Source organism: Thunnus albacares, chromosome 10, assembly GCF_914725855.1.
Source record: "Thunnus albacares chromosome 10, fThuAlb1.1, whole genome shotgun sequence".
Classification (NCBI taxonomy): Eukaryota; Metazoa; Chordata; class Actinopteri; order Scombriformes; family Scombridae; genus Thunnus; species Thunnus albacares.
The window spans coordinates 8051900-8069424 of NC_058115.1; the positions used below are offsets into that span (position 1 = coordinate 8051900).

A 17525-nucleotide genomic window follows, 5' to 3' on the forward strand; every position below is an offset into this window, starting at 1 on the left:
AACCTTGTTGTCAGATCCCAGAGGCAGGAATATGTTGTGTTGTGCATCTTCATCATACAAACAAATCAGGGACCAATTCCTAACAACATTACTCCATAGTACTACTTGTGTTCAATAACTATTCAGGACACCTTTAAAAGGTGATTATTTGTTAGTGTTGTGTTCAGTTTGTTTCCACTGTCCCCAAAGACCAAAAAAGAAATCAATTACTGCAGGTTTAAGTTGGCCAACAAAATCAAATGCTGCTTGTCTTCATGTTTTGCAAATATGTATTTATCATAAAACGATCCGTCATACTGATGCAGTCACAAACAGATCATAAGGAAATGTACAACTGAGCCCACTGAGTTCAAACTGAATATTGATGTGTTCAGAGAAGGAGAGCTAAATGGAATAAAAAGCGGAGAAGAAATTATTGAAAGAGGTGAAATTGGCAGGGGAGACATGTCAAGTGCTTCCCTGGTCTTTGGACGATTTTTGACTTTTCATTTATAGCATACAGACTTCACTCCAAGCCTAGTTCTACACATGGTTCTGCATGATTGCTTGGGAATTGAAAATGGTAAAAAACTCAAAAGGCGTGAGACTGAATTCATACTATATTTCAAAATGCAATTACAAGGCTTTTAACGGTTTGTGTTGCCCGGACAAACAGACTCCGGAATCATGCACAAATTAGCAAGTGTTCAGGTCGGTCCAAATTCTTCCAGTGACAGAGAGCAAGTGTCTGCATTCTCTGCTCCAGAGGAGAAGGAAGAGAGAAAACACCAAATAGACTGGCGAGGTCCCTGAGGAGCCCACCAGCCCCCTCACCACACTGCAGCTTAACACTTCTGCTGTGGGTGAGCACAAAATGCATTACAACAGAACGGTGGGTTGTGTGTGTGTGTCTGTGTGAACAGACAGCAAAGTGTGCACCGTTTCTGCAGGACACACAGGAATACACACAAACACTGGAGGAGGTTGTGATCTTAAGTTACTAAAAAGCACAAAGTCAACTTCTGCTGCTGAACATTCCACAAAAAATGTTTATTTTTTTTTTACAAACCAATCGAAACCAAGACATAAATATATTAACAGTGTGTCCTTGCCAAGCTTGAGATTTGAATTATTTCTACAGCATTTATTTTTTATTTTCCCTTCAGAAATTTGGAGCTCAGGCTTGAAAACTGCTCTGATGCAACTGAGCTTATTTTCCACTGTCAGTGTCTGTATGGACACTTTATTACTGATTACATCCACTGTTCCAGAGATATTAAATATATTACAGGACCCCAGGACATCAGCAAACCACTGGAAAAACAAAATCAACTGTCACAAATGCAATGAGGTCAACAGGGGAAGACGTACAGTTCTCTGAATACCTTTTAAGGTGATGATGTGGTTGGTCAGTTTTCCTATTTTGAACTTGGCAAAAACGAGCAGATTCAATTTCTCAAGAATGCTTCAACATACTGGCGTATGATAGCACCCCGCTGATTACATGATTCAGCTGCCTCCCATTAACATGAAGCCAGTGCGGCCTACAATAAAAGTCGACAGACCAAATCCCTCAATTTACTGTTGGACCTGAAATTCAAGCTGAAATTGCTTTCTTCTAAATTACCACAGTACAAAATGTTCACGCATTGGAACAAGCAGTAAAACGTAGCTGCACTCTGTTTCATTTGCATTGAATTATTATGGGTGGGCTTTTACTCACTTCATTTTGGGTCCACAAATTGATCTGAACTGAACTGTTTACAATGAGGGAGACAAATAGCTGCAAGTGACATCAAGTGCAAATAGAAATGTCATATTGTTTAGCGCTACAGTACAAAAATATGCAAGTCCCTTTTAGCTGTCTGACTTCAAAGTGGAGACTACACCTGGAAACGCTCCCTAAAGCAGACTGGATGATCAATAGTACACTGAAGAGCTCTTGTTCCAAAAAGAGAAATTTGTGTCGCTATTAATCAAGTGAGGCATTCTTCAGGTTTTTTTCAATATTCCTTCAGATGAAAAGCCTTTTTGGGAAATAACAGCTTGTAAAATATGATGTAATATTTTTTACTGAGACAGCAGTAAAGTCACAGCTAATCAGAGCTGTCCTTCAGGAGTTCATGCCGAAATAAAGGTTACTTGGTTCAGCTGGCCAGACATCTGTGTGGTGGCAATTAAATGTTTATGGGAAAAAAAACAATTTGATATTTCTTTGCTGTGAGAAAGATTCAAAAATATGCCACTCTCATGTCTGTGCACTAAATACGATATGAGCTAGCTGGTGATTAGCTTAGCATAAGGAGGGGAAGCAGGGAGAAACAGCTAGGCAAATTTGAAAAAAGATCCATCTACCAGCATCTCAAAATTTTACTTAACACATTTTGTCACAACTGATAAAACTTCACAAGGAGAAAAGTAAAAACTACATCATTGTGGCTCCACAGGGAGACGCGTGCTGAATCCATTTCTTGACTAGACGAGGCGATTTTCTAGAAACTCAACATGTCATTTTACATTTTTGCTTTTGTACACATTAGGCAAACAAGGTAAAACATGTTAATTAGTTGAATTAAGAGGTGCTGGCAGGCACATATTTTAAACTTTGGACAGAGCAAGGCTAGCTGTTTCCCCCTGCTTACAGTCTTTGTTAAGCTAATTGCCTGCTCGCTCTAGCTTCATATTTTGTGTACAGACATCAGCGTGGACTCAATCTTCTCATGTAACTCTTGGAAATAAAGTGAATAAACAAAACATTTCCCAAAATGTCAAACTATTTCTTTTCACTACTGTAGATAATGAGAAATCTGTCTGACAGCTATAATTGGAGTCATTCCAAACTAGAACGAAACGTCCTCCACTCAATGATTACATGAAGGTAAATGGCAGGTGTGAAGAGGCCAGTCCCTGAAAAAAAGGAAACCAATCACTAATTTCTACACTGATATAAATGTTTCCCAGCAGCCCAAACATGAACTCACCTCATGGGTGAAATATTTTGTAAGAAACTGTATGAGTGTTTTTTTTTTTAAATTCACTTTACTTGTTGCAACCCCTCGTCTGCCTGCCAATTACTTCTTAACAAGAACCATAACCTGAAGAACTGAGCCTCAAAGATTAATAGTGATACCACATCTTCCTGAATCAAGTGTAGATTATATTAAAAGAATTTTTTTTTCTCCCTTTCTGTGGGAGATGTGTTTAATCCATCCATCTTCCCTTTGTGCTTGTCCCTTTCCGTCCATCTGTTGTGTTTCATTCTCATCATCACGCCTTCTTTCGACTGCTTTTCATCCCTGCTGTGAGGTAGAGGAGCTGCAGCTTCATTCTCATCTGCACACTCACAGTCTGGACAGCATCCACAATCACACGAGAAGTAAACAAGTAACAGAATGAATGAGTGGAAAATAGAAAATTATGAATCCACATTAGCAGATAATAAAATAACCACAACTTAAATGGTTAGGTTATGTTTCTACTTACATGGGGCAAGTTGGTCATTTTCCTCATTATCACACTGTGGTCAGAGTCATCATAGACATTCTTGTCCTGACCCGGATCATCTGCTAACATGTATAACTCTCCAGCATGGACATCGGTTACATTCACCTATATGAAGAGACAGATGGATGATAGACAAACATAATCTGTTACTGTCACTGCAAATGTCTCCAACATATTGTACCAGACAAGATGGATGGATCCATCATACACAACTCCCCAGCCCGAACCAGATACATTCAGAGAGACGAGTATAATAAAAAGAGACAGATAAGAGAGATGATTTTCATGCTGTGTAGGTGATATTGTATGTTTACAGGGTGAATTCGTACCTGGAATGTTTTGGGGTTGAAGCCCAGCCACAGAGTGTATCTATAGTCCCAGGAGCGTAGAGAGTAACCCATGACCTTTATGTCTTTAAGGTCAGGGAGGTCAGAGTTCACCTAATAGAAGGACATTAAGCTTTAACATCTTAAACACTTTGAAAACCTTTCTGCAGTGCTGTCAAATCTGCATCTGCCAACTCATCCTGCGAGCCAGCCGATGCGCTAATGTCAGGCTGCCAAGCGGTTCCGTACAGAGATTAACCTACAGCGGGTGCAGCGCTCATCAGGATATTTTAATTCAAAGATCTTGTGCTTATAGCTGGCAGCTCTGGAAGGAAGCGCTCAATGCAGAAGGGTCAAAGAGCGACAGTGTAACGACGGATGTGTTAATCGTTCAACATGAGCTCAGTTTTCATGACCTTCACTAATTTAGACAATTAAAATGCAACTTCAAAATCTTCAAAAAAAAAAAAAAAAAGTAACAGTGTGACATGTTTGTATTAGAAAATATGCCTGCTTGCTGATTGATACAACATAATGATTTAACCTTTAGCCAGCTCATGAAAGCTTTTTACTTTGCTTTTCCAAACACTGAACACTCTAGTACCTGTGGTGTATCAGCAGGTCGAGGGTACTGGCTAAAGGATATGGCCTCCTCGTTCTCTCCTCTTTCTCTGTGTCTGAAGGTGTAGGCCAGGTTGTCTCCTTCTGTACACAACTCCTCCTGAAAGCAAGAAAACACAGGAAAGAAACAAAGGAAATAAATGTCAGAGTCTATTAGATCACATTCACGTCAGGCATGTTTGGACCAGTTTATCGAGTGTTTACTTCGATTCATTCAAGTTTGAGCTTGGTTTTGAATCCAGTGTTTTTATTAACATCTGGTGCAGTTGTTTATTACCTACACTGGCTGAACTAAATGCAAGACTAAGTCTACAGGCATGCTAGCAGCACTGTGAGGCTTAGCACTTAATGCTAACATCAGCATGCTAACATGCCTACAACGACAATGCTGACATGCTGATGTTTAGCAGCTACTGTATAATGTTTACAATGTTCACTATCATAGTTTAGCCTGTTAGCATGTTTTTGCTAATTAGCGAGGTATTTGTTCAAAAAACTAAGTATTAAACAAATTCAGATTTTGATTTGATGATTGTGCTGCATGAAAAGTTAAGTGATTATAAAAGTTATTACAATTTGAGGGGAACACTAATGTCTGTAGAAAAGTTCATGGCAATTCATCCAATAGTTGTGGAGGCATTTCACTCAAAACCACAAACGTCAACCTGCTGGTGGTGCCAGATGAAAAGTCAAAGGATCAAAGTCAATAGGATTTATCCTCTGGGGAACATGCATCTCTGTTCAAAGTTTAATGGCAATCCACCCAATAGTTGAAGATATTTTAGTTTAGGCCAAAGTATTGGACCAACCTACGCTGCCATCCTCAGAGCCATGCTGCTAGTGTGGCTAACAAAAAATGCAACAGAGTAAACTTTGCCACCATGGTTGAGACAAAAATCAAGTATTAAGTAGAACCATCACTCATGAATTGATTTTCCCTGAAAACTACTAAGATTCAAAAAATGGCTTAATTATTATCCCATGATACCTGGAAAGAAACATCAGGACATGGTTCAGGTGCTCTCAGGCCAGCCATGTAGGAAATGGTGGGAAAAACATCCACCAGTTCCACCACGTTTCTTATTACTTTTTCATCTAAAAAGAAAAAAAAAAAAAAAAAAAAAAAAGAAAAGAAAGAGAGAGCGGTCAGCCAGTTAGACAAATTCTTACACAGACACAGAGCAAAACAGTCAAGATATCTACTAAATATGACTAGACACCCTGCACTTACATTTCATCATCATTGCACCATTTGCATTTGAAGTAAAAACTGTCCAGAGGCAAAAAATCAAAGTGTATCCCTGTCTAAACACTTTTGAAGCTGAAGTGTATATCAAAGACTTCATTAAAGTCAAGATGGCATATTAATAAATGTTTTAACAAGGTTCATATGAGCAATTATGACCAAAAAAATTTAAATCAAACTTGAGTTCCCCTTTGTGGCTTGATAAACATTGTGTTTTTATATGGAGAAAAGAATTGCACATTTCATGTTATCACTAGAGATGAAATGTTGTCAGTGGTGGGGGCCTTACTCTTAAAGTTGAGTTCTGATTGACTTAAGACATCAATAAAGGGAAAGGTAGACCCTTCCATCCAACCATGGACTGCAGTGACACCAGGAACGTAGAAGATAAGAGGGACCCGTGTAGTCACATCAAAATTTGAATATTTTGCCCATTCGCCGTGCTCACCCAACGACCAACCTGCAACATACACCGAGACAGAGAAAGAGAGATTAACGAGGATGTCAGTCACTGTGTTGGAGAGTATGTACTCCATTGACTGAGCCAGATGAGACAAAAGACAGAATGAACATTACCAAGATGATGTTTTAGATGCAGAGCCAATGCGTTTTCTTGATGTTTTACCAGCCATCTTAAATTTGAAAATGATGGTGTTTGATTGAGCTTTACTGAGTATATATATCGTGAAAAGGATTTACTCAATCATCCTCTACTGAAGGAGACATTAAAGGAAATTGAGTTTCCAAGTCACAAAGTTTAAAAAAGGAGGAAGTGCAGAAAAAGAGCTGGGTTTTTAAGACTGGAGCAAAATTGTGGAGGTGAAGTTTGTATCATATTACGCTGTTACAACACTGCCATCTGGTGGTGAACCACAAACACAGGCAAAACAACCACATGTCTGTAATATCTACTCAAGATTCCTTCATTAACACTCAACTTCCTAAACTATGTGTATTAAAAAGATGATCACTGACAGTTGAGCTTTTTATTTTACTAAATACTGTAAAGAAAAATAATTATGTCAGTGTTTCAACTAGAAAATCAGGCACCAGCAGAATAAAGTCAAGAGCCATTTCCAGTTTTTTCAAAGCATGTGACTACTAACCGTGATCTGAGGCGAACACCACCATGGTGCTGTCAGCCAGCCCCAGCTCATCAAGAGCACTGAGCAGCCGTCCAACCTGAGCGTCCATATAAGACACAGCAGCGTAGTAGTGCTGACGGATACGCAGCTGGAAGATGACACACAGTACTATTAGTATTTGTTTCAAGGAGTAGCAACATGGTTACCAAATTATAAATGATGAGCAGTCACTTCATACTTGGAAGTCTTTAGGGATTGGCCCATAGGGGAAGCTAATGTTGAGTTTTTGGACATCGTCTCTCCTCCTCACATCTGTCCAGGGGTTGTAGGCGACAGGAGGAAGGAGTTTGGGAACATCGGGATCAGGGGCCAGAGTCATTTGATCTATAGGATATAGGCTCAGGTACTCCTGTAATATAAAAACAATATGTTTTAAATAGATGTTAAACAAAGCAATTATACAATATAAATAACAGGTGGATTTGAATTATGACTGAACAGATTGTTTCTATTAGCTTAATGCATATTTTTTTGGCCTGCTTGCTCAAAATGTTAAACCTAGTGTAAAGAAAATCATGGAGATTATCTTTGATCCAACCTAAATTTTGAGCTTGACTATTGTTACCCCTTGCCCCTGCAAATCTTCTCTAGCTCGACTCCAGAACTGGAGGCTTCTAACAAAAAACTGTTTAGGTTTCTCTCAAATAGCTTCATCGCTTTTAGGACTGATAATTATTTGGTCAGATTCTACAGGACTTTAAAATGCAGTTGTGCCCTCTGACCTCTAGAAACAGCCTCAACATCTCAAAACCTGTTTTCTCTGAATTTTAAACCCTTTATTTTGTTGGAAACAGTTGATTCTCCTATATGTCTTATCTTCTGTCTTTTTCATCTCTCTCTTTCCCCTGTTCTTTTCTCTGTAAAGGACCTTGTAACTTCTATTTTGAAGAGTGCAATATTATTATTATGACATTGCAAATTAGATTATACTGAAATTACCATGCATTTCCATGCATTTGAAATACAATTTTTAAGATAATACCTTAAAACAAAGATTTAGTTTGGAAGGAATTTTGATAAAGTTAGAGGAATTTCAGGAATTTATTTTCCATAACTCCAGATGACAGTTTCTGCAATTTTGTTGAGATTACAACAGTATTACCCTCATATCAATACTGTGAAAACATTACTTCATTATTGCAAGCATATTCGCTTATTACCACATTATTACCTTCTTTTGTCAAAATATTATTCTAGCATATTCCTCAAGGATTACTCTAATTGCAAAGATATACTTATTTTTATTACTAAGACACTACCTGGTTAATACCAAATTGTGTCTGCCAGGTACAATTTAGTAAATAATGATTATTAAGAATTAACAGTACACAGGAATCACCTTCTTTTGACCAACAACATGGTAAATTGATGGCTTTTCAAAGGAGACGAGTCCTCTGGCCCCTTGCAGATGTCCTTAGATGTTTTCAGATCAGTGTACCTTCATCATTTCTGAAATCTTTTTTCACTTTGGTATTTAATTTGGCTCTGTTCTCTCTCTGTATGTGTCCACATGATATGGGGAAATCGTGTGTTGCATACATCATATGCTGACAGAAGAGAGCTGGCTTGACCTTTTCTCTCTTTTCATCTCTCAACTTATACTTTGTGGAAAACCTCAGACGTTCGTCTCTGCTTCATCACCTTCTGCTCTCATTCAGTTTCCACTTCATCATGCTTTCCTCCTCCATGCCAATTTGACTTCCCAATACATCTAGATCAGTCCTCATTAAATTCACTTCACATAAAGTATGTACCTCCCAATACTGGCTTCCAGAGGTTCCCTTTCTTTATAATATTCCCAGGTTTTCACACATGCAGTCTTACATCACTACAACTAGTTTCTTGATGGGTGCAACTTTGGGCTTCTCCTTCATTAAAAAAAAAACTCAACACTACCAGTATCTACTTACTGAGAGGCTAGTGAATTCTAAGGGAGCTGTCTCTTCTGTTCTGGTCTCCACATACTCTCTCTCCCCCCTCCATGTTAACACCATCACTCATCCAAAAGAGCCTGAAGAGCATGTAGCTCGAAACGTCACTGGTGGATGTCTCTATAAACTTCATCTAAGGGAGCTACAGTGTGGGGACAATCACTCATCTCATTCTGGGGCATTATTTGTGCAGTCCTTGGTCTTCTGAAAATGATGGTTCTGTTTTTGTCCAAGATTTCTGGCTCTTTGTCTACAACAAGACTGTTATAGCAGAACTGCCTCTTGCGTTGTGACCTTCTCTTTTCTGCCCTACATACTCAGCCATATCAATGCCTGTAAGTAACAACTCATTTAGGGACTTGAGAGTTCGATGTATACCAGTGAGAGAACAACAAAGTCTTCCCGTCTGTCTACATGAATGAGCATTACTGAAATTCCACAAGTTCCACAAGTTATGTCTTGTTAAGTGCAAGCCAATGAGTTTAGAGTTTGTATAGCTAAGATGTTCAATCCAAGGCTCTGCAACCCATCAGTCACACAAGTGCATTTCACAGCACCAAGTCATCAAGTCAGTGTCAGAGACACAGAAAGGTAACATTACTGTAAGTGAACTGAAGTGTAACATACAGTGTGGGCATCTAAGAGACAGTGAACAGATTGTCTTCTAAATGCACTGAGGTGGGCTGTCTATGCACAGAAAGCATGCAGATAGCTGTTTACACATATGCAGCATGTGATCATCTCACAGGACTATGGTTCGCCATGCATTTCTCTTTTATACTGCATTGTAAAGAGCTGTGCAAATGACTTCTGTTCAGCACTATGGCTCAGACATGAACACTGGGCTGAGGCAGGAATCAGTCTATAATAAGAACAAAGGTTTCTCCAAACACTAAAACATAATCAAAATGAATATTACATAACAGCAAGCAAATGTGTTGGAACTAGTGCATTTGAGGAGGGAACAAATCATTTCAGTTAACATCTCTGAATCAGTTTGAATGAGATTTAATCCAAAAGCTTATGGGCCAAGTACTGCCAAACATAACCTTGTGTCATGAATGTTGCTTTTTGTTAGATTATAATATAATAATCTATACCTTTCACACATTTAAACACACCAATCAAAAAAAAAAAATCTGTCAAATTGACACTTATTTTACACAGTAGCATGAATGGGTGATGTAATCAAGCCATATGTTGTCTGTAGATTAAGTAGTCAGTATGACACCTACTGTGCAAATCAAAACCTCCTGAACCTCCTGAGGCCTGCCTGTTTTAAGTTTGTGCCTGGACTGAAGCCTGAGACAGCCACTTGCAGGTTTTCACAACCTAACTTCGTTGATTTAAAGTTGCAATACACAACATTCAGCCACTAGATCTCACACTATAGCACCAATATCTCAGACCAAAACAAACGTGTCGTTTACTCAAGTTGAAAAAAAGTTGGAAAAAAAAAAAGCTGACAATTCACGAAACTCAGATCAAACTGTCAAACCTGGCAGTGCTGATCAAATATGGATCAAGATTCTGTTAGTGCATTGTCTATTTCTCACCTCAAATGTTTTCAGAAACATATTTTAATGTACTGTTAAGCTGTAATTTGAGAGTTTTTGAAACGGACCCGGAGGGACTCACATGCACTAATATGCATGCTCACATGAACTAAAATGCACATAGTCAGTGCGGCTAACAAAACAAAGAACAGAGAAGCTCAGATAACAACACACACGGAGGAAGTGTGACTTCATTCACTGCTCAGGTCGCCATTACTCCACTATATCTTTACATAGCAAATAGTCGTTTGCTGACATCCAGTGAGGCTCAGTGTCATTTACTGCACCTTTACCTATATCTAACCATTATGTACATTACATCTCAAGGGGTCACATGCATGTACATTAAGTCATGTACCTGTGGTATCCTGAAGGGTATGTGTGGTTTGTGAAAGCCAACAGCAAGGAAGAAAGGAGTGTCATCGTTGGCGCGACTCTTCATTAAGCTCACTGCTTCGTCTGTACTCTCCATGTCAGGGAGGGTTCCCCCAGGCTGCTCAGTTACGTTCACCGCACACAGTAAGTTGGCGTGCAGTTTACCGTCCTCTCCTTTACACATCTGGAAACAAAGTTTTTATACAAATAAAATCAAAACAGTTGTGTTTAGTAGTTTATGCACAGTTTCTGGAGTGTTCCACACTTCAAGGTTTCTAGTGGAGACTATCACTATTTTATTGAGTTAATGGTCACTGTCTCTTACTTTCACTAACAAAATATGCAGAAACAAAGCTACCTGAAGCAAAGTAGATACCCTGGCACTTGCAGAGCTTTGCTAACTGGCTTTAATTTCCATTAGTGTCTCTGGATTCCTGTTGGCATTACAAAGCTACAATTTCTTGACCAGTTTACAGTCCTCAATGGCCAAGACATAAAAAGCCATTAAGGTTTAAATGAAGACAGAGGAAAAAAAAGAAAAGATTTACAAAACATACATTTACTTATTTTGTTTAAAAAAATGTTGTGGTTTGGGTTGGAGAAAGGTTGTAATCTTGCAGTAGTTTTCTTTTTTTACTTTTTAAAACATTTTTTTAATATAAATACAGTAAGGCAAGATGTGCCACTACAGCATTAGACTTAAGAGGCACAGTGACAAAACTGCTAATTGAAGAGGATTTTCTGTACTGGGAAGTTGAGAGGAATGAGAACAGTTGCTGGCACATGCTGGCAAACTGGGGAAGTGATTAGTACCAAAAGATCTTACAGTCACTACTGGCAGAGCGGGGTGGGTTGGGGGTGTGGAGTATCACCATTGATGGAAAAATCTGCTTTTTTTGGGTATTTGAAGTCAAACACATCTAGTGCTATTTTATTAAGAGAAGTGGATAAGAAGAGGCATTTCTATCTTGTACCTTTTGTTTCTCAAATCTGAATGAAGCAGGGTGGTAGGCAGGGATGGACCAGCTGTAAGGGTAGTCATCAGTGTGGTTAGAGGCGATGCCTAAAGACAAAAACAGTACAACCATTGTTACCAAGAAACAATTTGACTGACGCAAACACGTCAAGACATTTTCTAAGTAGACACAGCACATTCCTGCAGATTGGGCTGTCTTCAAAAAATGCTGCACTTGAGAATAACTTTCACATAATAAGTCTAATCCTTCACCGGCAGTGAATCTGTGGTTCTTGCTGCAGTTTAATTCCACTTTCAGTATCACTTCCTAAATTTGCACCTGTTTGTAAAAAGTATGCTCTACATTTTTATTTAAATGTCATATTAATAATCTTACCTGGGTGAAACACCTTGCCCACAGACATGGTGAAGTACCCTCTAGATTTAAAGTACTGTGGCAGAGTCGTGTAGTTTCCAGAGTGAACTCTCCAGTAGGAGTTGAAATCATAGAGCCTGGTCGTGTCCGGTCTGCGGCTGGTTAACATGGATATACGACTGGGAGCACACACAGCTTGCTGAAATAGAAAGAAGGAAAAAACGCATACAAAGATGTAGCTGAGTTTTCATAATCCAATTACCACACACAGTCTGAGAACTGCTTTCACAATTTCACACATTAAAAACACTCAAAACACTGACTGACCTGTGCATATGCATTGAGAAAAACTTGGCTTTTGGACGCCAGTTGATCAATGTTTGGTGATTTGACCATTGAGTCCCCATAGCAGCCCAATGATGTCCGCAGATCATCTGCCATGATCAAAAGCACATTTCTTCTCTCTGAAAGCAAAGATAATCACAGCGGGGTAATTCATGATTCTCACTGCTTGAAGAGAAATTAGTTCAACGATAGTTTTCAGATAGCTGTAAAGAAAAAGATTGAAAGAAAATGGGGGTAAACTTATCAGCACAACACAAACAGTAGGCTCTGTTAAACACACGGATTGAATAAACACAGTGCATACTAAATGTAAGGTTGGGTGACAGTAGAGTAACACTGGACATAAGAGGTCAACAGAAACTAGCAGGTTTCACTTCCAACTTTTTCCAGTTTAAACATAGTTGTGCTACAAATAAAACGTATGGACAGGCACCATTAACGGAGTGAATTGAACTATAACAAAACAACATCTCTAAATTAGCAAATACTAGCGACAGCCACTAAATAAACTGAGTAACGAGCACTCATTAGCTACTAATGCGAGCTAATTTATTAGATTAACGGTTCAATCTGTCAACACAAACCGGTGTAATACATCTAAAAGTCAAAAGTATGATAAGACAACCAGTATGAAATGTATTAAAATGCTAAAGACTCCACATATAATGACGTTTTCACAAGTTTCGCTTCCTATTTGTTCAACATTTCCTACAGTTAGTACAAACTCTAACTCACCTCTTCTCGCAGCAGCAAGTGTCAGTGTATGAAGAACCAGCAGCAGAAGACATATCTGGGCAGATATGTACATTTTGGTTGGGCGCAAAATAAAAGAGACACGATAACCCCCAACTAAAGTTAATGTAAAAGTGCAGCTCGCATCTCCTTCCAGTCTCAGCTGTCTTCACACAGTCAAAACAACTCAGCGTGCTGTTGTCGCTGTTAAATAACTTCCTGATTAGCGCGTCACCAGACTGCTACGTTTTCATTGGTCCACTCAGCAGTCGCCCCGCCCCAAAGCGTTAATCATATTAGCTAAATGATGTGTCAATCATTTTAATAGCACAGTCAGTACCAGGGTCTAGTCTAATTACTGCTGGTGGTCCTGGGGAAACTCTGTCTGGTTATAAAGGAAAGCAGAAAGCACCTGAAACAGCTGTGTTAATGTTATATCATTCTGTATCTTATTGTTGTTGTATTTTGAGCTTAATTAGTACAACAGGTCAAAACGAAGACACACACTGTCACTCAAATGACTGCATAGGTTGACCATAGCAATCACCAGACAGTGTTGCCAGATGGGACTGACAGAAAGTAGCTGAATGAAAGGCTAGAACCCAACCAATCATCGTAAAAGTAGCACAGCTTTTAATTTCCATCTAAGTTTTGTATTTATATTGGTCTTAACACTGCCTCTCTTCTGTTTTATCAACATGATTAGGGAAATTATGTCCACAGGGGAAGCAGAGTAGACTTCCAGACCTGAAGAAGCCTTTTGGATGAGAGGCAAAGTGTCTTCAAGAATCTAAAACAAGTCTAGTTCAGCTGCCCTTTACTTACTACATGCCTGTTCCTCCTCTGTTGCTCTTCCTGCGGTTTTATCATTTTTTGATGAAACCAGAGTTTTTCCTTATCCGAGTCAGGGGTCTAAGGATAGAGTAGGATAGAATATGTTCATATTATAAAGCTCTCTGGAAAAAAAGAAAGATTTTTGGCTTTATAAATAAAATTGACTTGAGTGGATGTACTGTTAGTTTTCTGAGGTCTGCCATGCTGCTTGTGTTGCACAAATTTACCAGAAGAGTTTGTGCAAATGTGTATAGTTAGATTGAGAGACAGGGTTGCATAAATAACAAATGCCAGTTAACTTTCAGTCTCTATTAGAAAAAAAAAACATGATGATACAGAAGGATGAATAAACAACCAGTAGCAACAGTGCTGCCTCAAATATGATGTTCCTTCTTCCCTCTGTTCATTTCCATTTTTCCTGGTTTATGTGATTGGGGCTTCAAATAAATTACAACTTTTAAATACCTCAGTACATAATTAATATTCACAGATCTACATACAGGGGACCAACAGGCCCCCTGACACTCCTGTCAGCTAAAAAAAAAACCTACATATCCCTCCTTCCAAATAATTTTCATACAGTCTCTTACATTAAGAGGACACTCGTGTTTCAACAGTTTTTAAGAGTTTAAGGGAGAGATAACAGGAGAAAAGTGGTTCAGACTTGCCATGGGTGATGGACATCAGAGAGAGAGCCACTGGGTGACATGGTTTATTTTAAGTTTAAACTTGTAGCCTAATTGTCCTCTGAGTCAACATGATGTGAACTGCAGCAGCCTGGCTGTGTGTGTGTTCATCTTTATACACGTCAAGAGATGCTGGTTTTTGACAGTTTGGAGAAAAATAATCATATGCATCCTTAATCTATGACAATACCTAGTGTACACAGTGTCCAACAATTTATATCGACCATTTACATGCAGGGTGTGAACTATAGGAGAGCCAGGCTGGGCTTGGCTCCTCTTAATAAGACATGAGCTCCTCTGAAAACATGATTTGTGAAATTTTGGGGGGTCTGTAAAATATTGACAATATGCCATTTTTTCCATGCATTTCTATTTTTCTGTATCTTCATCATCAAGGATCATGCGTAAAATTAGGCTATTATTGATGTATGATTCATGCATGAAGGTGGTCCATCACTAATTCACTTCAATAAAGATAATAAAGATAATAAAGAAAGCGGTGCAATATCATAAACTTAACTCACTTTAACTCAAAGATCAGAAAAAAACAAACTTTCTTAGTTCCAATCAGTCTGCGCATTACTCCACATTTCTCTTAATCGCCATTATTAATTTCTCTGTTTTGTAGTCAGCATACAGTTATGTCATGGCTTAGTTCGCACCCTGTTTACATGTATCCTCTTTCACACACTTGCTCGTGCATCGTGCACACGCGTGCGTAAAAGTCATGGTAACAGAAATGTAACGTGAACAGAGGTGATGTTACAGCTGCAGGTCCCAGACCGTCATTTGCACTTGGGCTTGACACGAGTTGACCTGTCTGAAAACTACTGTTGAGTAACGGATCTTTGGATGACTCAACAAAAAGAAAACCGAGAGGGAAAAAAAGGTTATGTTAACCTGATCTAAGCTACATGAATGGTCCCCCGTGGAGGAGCATCTGCTGGCCACAGTCAGACGGTGGCTCAATTACTATGCAGGTAAAACACCTTTCAATATCACTCCATCACTAATTTATCAATCAATCTTATTGAAAACGTTTAAAACAGTTTTCAAACCAAAACTTGCACTGAATTAATACATTAAAAGAGGAACAATTAACACAACTTCAGTCAGAAAGTTTGGAATACACAGTTTTGGTAGAAACAGCCACACACGATGTTTTCTCTGTGTAAAATAATTATTACACGGTAATGTACTAAATGCAGGTGTGGAATACATAGACAACGGTGTAAAGATTTGAAAACACTGTTATTTTGGTTTTTGGGAATCAAATTTAATAATCGTGTGTAATGGCGCACGCAGTGCTGCGCACATGGAGACGATGAAATACACAGTTCACACACGAGATTTCATCAGTTCTCTACATCACTGAATGCTTCAGAACCGACTGTTCCCGGTCTATTCTAATGCAATTTATTGTAATTTCAGCTGGATTTATGACTTGTTGTTTTGACAAAATTTTATTGTGGTTAGTCAAGAAAAAAATATATTTGCAGAAACAGGAATGTGAGCAGGGATGTTATGTGGAACTGTGTTATGAAAACATGGCTGAAAGAGCCAATTCCTTCCTCACTTTTGGCAGCAGAGACAGTAGTATTGAATATCACAAAACTAAATCTGACTGAATACAACCTTAATCATTTTAGTTTTCAGTCCAGCATTACTGACACACGGTGTTAAAAACAAGAGTAAGATACACATTAATATGGTTTGGATCAATTTCATTACAATTTAACAAGTGCTGTAGATAATACCTATGTCTAAATGTCTGCACAGTTCATGTTGATGATATGATATCAGAATGGATTTTTCTGTAAAATTGAACCGATGGTGTACATCATGTAAACTATGAAGGAGAGAGAAATAGTTTTGAGCACGTTTTCTCAACTGATTATATTCCAGTGCTTGTGAGTTACGTTTTCCATATCGTATGCCAGAGAAGAGCAATGAAAGGTACATTACTTGCATGTCTGTATTATTATTACGCACAAAGAATGCAACACTTTCTGAATAATGTTGTTAACTCTTTCTGCTGCTGCAGTCCAGATATCCTCATATATGGATTATATCCAAAATAACTAGTCAAGACCCTGCTGACCTGATTCATCTAACTTAAGGAAGAACATAAGGATTTAAGTCTTTACAATGTTGACATGGGAGAGAAGCCTTTGTCCAGTGCACATACAATACACAAAAGTAATATAATGACCAATCACATTTTCTCAAGCACTGTGTCTCCACCATGAGAACACAGTGTCCGCCTTCCCATTTTCACAAATGGTGTCATGGATGTCCAGTTTTCTCATTGCTTGCATTTTTGTATTAAAGGGCTTTTAATATCAATATTTGTAGAAGTACAAATATTATGATATTACTTTTAAAGGTGGTTGTACCATGTGTGTTGGTGGCTTTTCTTCAAGGTGCTTGTGATACATACGGTGCTGTATTGTATTAACAGTTAATGTAGGTGTTTGGGAATATACCTGAAATTTAAATAGCAAAAAAATTAATTAGGCCTTAAAGCCTCCTGTTTAAGCCTGTTTAATGAAAGTACAGAATATGACTTTTTATACTTTTCCAGTGGGTTTTTTTGACCTTTCAACAACGGTTTCACTGAGCGCCCTGATGCTCAGAGGCCTTCTGAGGAGAACAGGATCATCCACCATCTGCCAGTCCCCCCAGATGACCAGGAAGAGGAGGAAGAGATTGATGTCGCTGGTGTGGATGATGAGGATGGGATTCAGGAGGCTGAGGCTCAGGCTGAGCCTTATGGAGGTAATAGAGACTGTGAGAGGGATGGTGGTCGAGACTGTCTTGACAGACCAAACATGAACACTTCTGACCTCTGAAGAGCTGCTCCTGCTTTTCCCCCAGCTGATCCTTTTGCTTTTCCTCTTGCTGAACCTTTTGC

General features: G+C 38.8%; 1 protein-coding gene across 1 annotated transcript; it reads right to left on the reverse strand.

The window, feature by feature from the left end:
* Positions 1 to 1008: 1008 nt before the first annotated feature.
* On the reverse strand, positions 1009 to 13299 carry ids (iduronate 2-sulfatase). The gene is made up of 13 exons (XM_044363917.1): positions 13095 to 13299; positions 12342 to 12478; positions 12036 to 12213; positions 11658 to 11746; positions 10667 to 10867; positions 7000 to 7170; positions 6783 to 6909; positions 5966 to 6136; positions 5419 to 5525; positions 4414 to 4530; positions 3813 to 3923; positions 3463 to 3588; positions 1009 to 3327 (listed from the first exon to the last, which is right to left on the reverse strand). Exons 1-13 carry the CDS (start codon positions 13165 to 13167, stop codon positions 3247 to 3249), a joined length of 1689 nt encoding a protein of 562 aa, XP_044219852.1. The 5' UTR covers positions 13168 to 13299; the 3' UTR covers positions 1009 to 3246.
* Positions 13300 to 17525: the final 4226 nt, after the last annotated feature.